Source organism: Neophocaena asiaeorientalis, unplaced genomic scaffold, assembly GCF_003031525.2.
Source record: "Neophocaena asiaeorientalis asiaeorientalis breed wild unplaced genomic scaffold, Neophocaena_asiaeorientalis_V1.1 scaffold606, whole genome shotgun sequence".
NCBI lineage: Eukaryota > Metazoa > Chordata > Mammalia > Artiodactyla > Phocoenidae > Neophocaena > Neophocaena asiaeorientalis.
In genome coordinates, this window is record NW_020173687.1 from 186,395 (window position 1) to 192,374 (window position 5,980).

The 5,980-nt window shown below is 65.9% G+C and overlaps 2 protein-coding genes across 2 annotated transcripts in view; one reads left to right on the forward strand and one right to left on the reverse strand.

Moving 5' to 3' along the window:
- The window catches only part of RGS19 (regulator of G protein signaling 19), a 5,502-nt gene extending 4,386 nt beyond the window's left edge, over positions 1-1,116 (forward strand). Inside the window, 2 exon segments of the mRNA XM_024750259.1 lie at positions 1-220; positions 293-1,116. The exon segment at positions 1-220 is cut by the window's left edge and continues 138 nt beyond it. Coding sequence (XP_024606027.1) covers positions 1-220; positions 293-484 — 412 coding nt within the window. The 3' untranslated portion in view covers positions 485-1,116.
- An 873-nt stretch (positions 1,117-1,989) lies between these two features.
- The window catches only part of TCEA2 (transcription elongation factor A2), a 7,717-nt gene continuing 3,726 nt past the window's right edge, over positions 1,990-5,980 (reverse strand). The window contains exons 4-10 of the mRNA XM_024750449.1: positions 5,303-5,393; positions 4,096-4,226; positions 3,804-3,860; positions 3,291-3,445; positions 3,075-3,221; positions 2,430-2,501; positions 1,990-2,209 (exon numbers count right to left, since the gene is read on the reverse strand). Of these exons, the coding sequence (XP_024606217.1) occupies positions 2,201-2,209; positions 2,430-2,501; positions 3,075-3,221; positions 3,291-3,445; positions 3,804-3,860; positions 4,096-4,226; positions 5,303-5,393 (662 nt within the window). The 3' untranslated portion in view covers positions 1,990-2,200. The remainder of the gene's footprint in view (positions 2,210-2,429; positions 2,502-3,074; positions 3,222-3,290; positions 3,446-3,803; positions 3,861-4,095; positions 4,227-5,302; positions 5,394-5,980) is intronic.

Consider the following 5,980-nt stretch of genomic DNA (forward strand, 5'->3'; position numbering starts at 1 on the left):
GGGGGAGGTGCGGAGCTGGGCGCAGTCCTTCGACAAGCTAATGCACAGCCCAGCGGGCCGCAGCGTGTTCCGCGAGTTCCTGCGCACCGAGTACAGCGAGGAGAACATGCTCTTCTGGCTGGCCTGCGAGGAGCTCAAGGCCGAGGCCAACCAGCACGTTGTGGACGAGAAGGCGCGGCTCATCTACGAGGACTATGTGTCCATCTTGTCCCCCAAGGAGGTGCGCCGCGCGGGGACCGGGGTGGGGGGCGGGGGCGCCTCCGGGCCCCTGACCGCGGCCCCTGTCCCGCAGGTGAGCCTGGACTCCCGGGTGCGGGAGGGCGTCAACAAGAAGATGCAGGAGCCGTCGGCGCACACGTTTGACGACGCGCAGCTGCAGATTTACACGCTGATGCACCGAGACTCCTACCCCCGCTTCCTCAGCTCCCCCGCCTACCGCGCCCTGCTGCTCCGGGGCCGCTCCACATCCTCCAGTGAGGCCTAGACTGCCCACCGTGGCTGCCTGGACGCGGGACCCCTCCCGCGGGCGGAGACTCCTTTCACAAATGCGCTTCACGTGCGGGGCACGCCCGCCGGCCCCAGCGCCCGGGGCGGCCCCAGGCAGGAGCTCCAGGTGCTGGGCAGGCCAGAAGCCCCCTTCCCCACCCAGAGGACCCAGCGCCCCAGGATCCAGCTGAGAGGCGGGCGTGAGGGCCTCTGGGCCTAGGCAGCCCCTCCAGCACCACCACCCCTACTGAGCACTTCCTGCTGGGGTTCCCACCTGGTGAAAGGAGGCGCCCTCCCTGAAAGCATCCTGGACCCACAAAGCTCACAAGGTCCTCCTCCCCGGGCCCCTGGGGGCCCTGAGAAACGCCTTTGGTGGAGAACAGAAGCTCTGTGCTGCCTAGTTTTGTGACAAGAGGAAACCTTCAACTGGTGCCATCTGCACCCCGGGATCAGACCCAGGACCTCAGAACCAGGCTCAAGGCAGCAGGACCCGGCTTCTCTTTTATATGTTCATTGAGTTTAAGCCAGGAAACATGGCACTGTGTGTTTTATCAAAAAACAAAAAAAAAAAGTTTTCATATTTAACTCCACTCCTCTTCCCCCCAAAATAGAATCTTATTATTGAAGATATTTTTAAAGTAAAAGCCTCTCCCCTCTGTCCACATTTGCGGGGGGAATTAGAGAACGAGGAGTTGTCCATGACCCCCAGCAGGGGAGCAGCCACGCTCAGTGAAGGGACCCTGTGCTCTGCTCCAACCCCACCCCTCAGAGCAACAGCCTCAGTGGGCAGCTGTGCTCAGCCCTCCGCATGCGAGGGCGCCCCCAAGGCACCTGGCCACCAAGGGTGACAACGCAACGAGACACTGGGCAGGCAGGGTCCCTGGCAGGGGCTGGCCGGCTAGGGCAGGACACTTACGGGGGAGACCTCCCCGAGACCGCGGGTGCCGGGCAGTCACCTGTACTGTCTCACAGGCCCCACAAGGCACACGCTTGCCACCCTGTTCCCTGAGTTTCTGCTCGGTAAAGCGATTCAACGCTGCAACCGGGGCGCAGAGGGTCTGGTCAGGGGTCCACCCCCATCCACACTGCTTCCACGAGCAGTGGGGCATCCTGAAGGGTTGCAGGCAGGCACGGCTGTGGGGCCCAGACTTAGCCTCCCGCCCATAATCCCTGGACCCTGAGCTGCGGTGCCCGGAGAGGTCGTGAGACCCCGGCTCCTCTGTGCGCCCACAGCCAACCCCCCCCCACCTGATCCTCGTGCTATGCAGGCCCAGCCCTGCCCCTCCCACGGGCACACTCAGGCCCCTCTGAGAGCCAGCGGGCTCTTCCCTCCAGTGCTGTCCCAACAGGCCAAGCCTCAGCGTCACCTGACCCCAGGGAGGTGGGCTGTCTCCGCAGCGGCGGGGGTCGGGGGGATCAAACCAGAGATGAGGGGATGGGGGACCCAGCTTGAAGCCCAGGCCTGTACATGGCCCACCAGGACCAAGGGCTAGGGAAAAAACAGTGGCAAAAAGAAACATTTAATAACTGGGGGGTAAGAGGGGGAAAGGTGCACTGCAGGCAGGGTGGGGGGCAGGGTGTGCTGCCTTCTGAGGAAGGCCAGGTGGGCAAAGGGCAGGTCTCCAGAGAAGCTGTATCTGTTGGCAGAGGATGGGGAAAGGGCGACGGCCAGCACTGGCCGTGGCCCAAGGCTGCAGGCACACATGCACAGGGCTCAGCAGAACTGCAAGAAACAGGTGAGAGGCGCCCATCCAGCCACGTGGCCTGCAGGACCCCACAGGGCAGGAGGCAGGGCTGGGGTCTCCATCCACCATCTCCAAGGCTCCCAGGAGGCTGGCTGGCATGGCCATCCCCCAGTTCACACCACAGACCCCACAAAGGCTGGAGACACCCACCTCCAGAGAACAGGGCTGGGGATGGATGGCCTGGGCTCACCCACCTACCTTCCAGCGGTTTCCACACTCGTTGCAGACAACGAACGTGGTCATAGGCTCATCGGAGCTGCGGGTCTGCACCTGTGGGGAGGGCCACGGTGGGAGGGGCCCAGCCCCAGGGCCTCAGTCCCTTGCAGCTGGAGGCCCCAGGGAGCAGGACTTCCCAGGAGTCACAACCTGGGGAGCCCGCCACCCACGGCCTCAGGCCGTGCTGGCCTCACGTCACCTGGGCTGAGGCTGCCCTGCAACCCCCACCTTGCAGTCGCCCCAACCGCTTTCCTCTTACAGGGCCGCCCAACATCTCTTGGGGCCCACCTCCACAACTCTGAGTGGAGTCCTGCTACCACCACCAGGCACCCATCCTCCCACCAGCAGCAACACAGGGGGGCTGGGCTCCCAAACTTCAGTGCCCCAGAACGAACGGGCTGGACCCACCGCCCGAGACTGCCTACTGGGGAGCAGGGGTCCTCGGCAAGGGGGAGGGCCCAAGGGTGACCGCAGCTCCTGGCCCCATCGGAGACTAGGTTGTCGGACCCCCGTCCCAGCACCGCTCACACCGCACGTGTCCAGGCGCAAGGGGGATCCGGCCTGCACAGCAGGGGCACGGACGGCTCCGAGGAGGGGCGGGGCTCCGGGAGGGCTGCCGACGCTCACCTGCGTGTAGGTGCAGTTCTTCTTCCTGCACTTGCCGCAGGTGAACAGATCGGTCTGCGTGCCGCCCGTGCGCGCCATCTGGTGCTCGCGGATGGCCTCCTTGGTCATGGCCTTGCGGATCTCCTTCAGCTCGTCGCTGGCCATCTCCTGGGGCGAGCGGCGCGTGCTTAGCCCGCGGCCCCCCAGGGGCAGCCCCCAGCGCCCCCACGGGCTCACCTCCGAGGTCATCACGGCGATCTGCTGCGGCGTGATGGCGCCGCACAGCACGTTGCGCCGCAGGCTGGGGTTCTTGGCGTCCTTGAGGTTGGAGAGGCGGCTGCGCACACGGTTCTTGTACTTCATGTCCGTGTTCCCCACGTCCCGGAAGATGCGTGCGCACGTTTAAGGAGCCGTAGGGAGGCCGATGCCCCGCCCTTCACCCCTGCCCCCAGGTCAGCCAGGGCCTTTGGCAAGGCGTGTCGGAAGAGCCAGCCACACCTGGGCGTCAACAACTGACGCTCTCCCGGCTGAGACCCAACTGCGGGCTGGAGGCCCGGGACCCAGGCCCACCGCAGGCCCGCTCAGACCCCAGAGGGTCTGGGAGGAGCCCCCTGGCCAAGACGAGCACGCCCACCCGACCGCCCCATCCCCCGGCGAAGGCGCAGGACAGTGGCCACCAGGGGAGCTGAGCCTGGCTGGCCCCGCCGTTCCTCCAGATCTGCAGCCCCCAAGCCGCCGCACAAAGGATATATTCCTCGATCTGGGCCGACAAGCGCTCGCAGTCTGCACCGACAGCCACGTGGTCATCTGCAAGAAGGAGCCCTGACCAGCTGCCCGGCCGGCTCCCCCCCACACCTCAGCCTGCGCAGCATCCAGGCGTCCTGCTCCCCAGAGACCCCCGGCTCCCCGCCCCCAAGGTCAGCAGCACGGGGTTGGACTCAGGCCTCCACAGGCAGGCGGGGCCCAGGCCACCTGGGAATCAAGCGTGCGTCAGGAGCCAGGACCCCGAGGTGTGCTGGGTGGCCCCGGCCCAGGCACTCACGGTCCGTCTGCAGGGCAGCGGTCAGCATCTCGCGACACTTGTTGCGCACGGCGTCACAGGTGACCGGCACCGGAGGAAACGTGGTGATCCTGGGTGTCGACGGCGTCCTGGGCAGCTCTGGCCTCTTGCGGCTGGAGAGAGGCCCGCTCGGGCCACGTGGACCTCCGTGAGATGCCGGTCCCCAGAAAAGCCAATGTCACCGCCACGATGCCCCCAGACCCCGTCTGCTCCACTCTGACAGCGGCCCAGAACCCTGCCCATCTACAGTCAGGTCCAGCACGTCCACGCGGTCTGGCCAGAGGCAGTGAGGAGCACTGGGTGGGACACACCCCCAGACGGGATCCCCACCCTCAGGGAGACCTGGGACACGGGGCCACACTGCCCAACGCAAACTGCCAGGTCGGGGAGGGAGACGGGACGAGGGATCACTCAAGACCAGGCACCACTATGCAGGCAGCCCCACCCCGTGGAGGTCTGGGCACCCCCCTCCATGGGTTGCCTGTCCACAAGGCTCTGTCCACCCACGGCCCTCCTCTCACACCCCTGCATCTCGTGACCCTGTGACCTCCACCGTGGAGGAAGCCAGTGGAAGCGGGCGGCTTCCTGGAGGAAAAATAAAACGTGCAGGTGGGCAGATGGGCCCACGTCTCTGCACAGCCATGCGGTGAATCCAAAGCTCAGCTTTTCCTCTCCCTCGGCCACTGCTGCCCAGTGGGGTCCAGGGCAAAGCAGCCTCTCAGCCACAGCCCATCCCTGGGGCGGCAGGAGCAGGGAGGCCTCAGTAGCCCCAAAACCTGCACCATGCCACAGCCTGGGGCATCCCCGGTGAGGGAGGGGCCGGCAGCCAGAGACCCCAGGCCAACGTGGGTAGCCAGAGTTAGCCAGCGAGAATCGGACCCTGGCCCGGGGCCTGGATCCGGGGACGTGAGCAACGGGCTCCCACAGGCCCGCTCAGGGCGTGGGTCAGCTCCGTGTAGCCAGGCAGACAGAGCGCCCCCCTCAGATGCTTGGGGCTAAAAAGGTCCAGAGGAGTCTCCGGAGGGAAAGTGTCCAGCAAGAGGCTGACCCTGGGGAGAGTTCCTTCCGAGGAGCTGAAAGGGCTGATGACCTCAGCACCCCCACCCAGCGCCCCTGGAAATCCGCACCCCGGTCTGCCGAGAAAGTGGGGCCATGGGCGGGGCGTGTGTCTGCCTTCCAGACGTGCTACCTGGGGTCCTGGGCCTCGGAGGCCTCCTTGGAGGACGATGTGGGCAGAGGCCCGCCCCTCCTCCGCTCCCTGGCTTTGGCGTCTGAAGCATCTACACGTGTCGGGAAAGAAGGGTGGGCTGGCTGGGAGAAGGCAGGCCCGGAGGGCAGGCGGGGCCAGGGAGGGGGGCAGACCACCACCAAGGCACGTCGGACCCTGCCTCCAGCCCCAGCTTCCTGCGAACCACTGCGGTCCTCTCTCCCCAGCCAAGGAAGGTCCTGAAAACTCTCCCTGAGTACAGAAGTCCCCCCCCGCAGAGTGATGGCCTTCACGGACGGCACGGTTGGACTTGGACAAAGGCTGGTCACCGCAGGCAGGCCGGGCATGGCCACTCCCCAGCTGGGCCTCGGCCCCAGAGCGAGCCATTGAGTGAGTCCCAGCCTGCACTGGGGACCTTCCCACAGGACGAGAAGCGTCCCATATGCCACCAGAATAAATACGCTTGTCCAACACGCAGCCCAACAGCCACGCAGGACTGGAGAGAAGCCCAGGACATGCAGCTCTGTTTCCCAAGGGTTTGGACAGAACCCAGGAGGGGCTGGGAAGGGAGGGGAACCTCAGGGTCCAGTGGGGGCATCCCAGTCGCCCCACTGTCCCTAGAAAGAGGCTGCCCCTGTTCCCTGAGGGGCTCCAGACGCC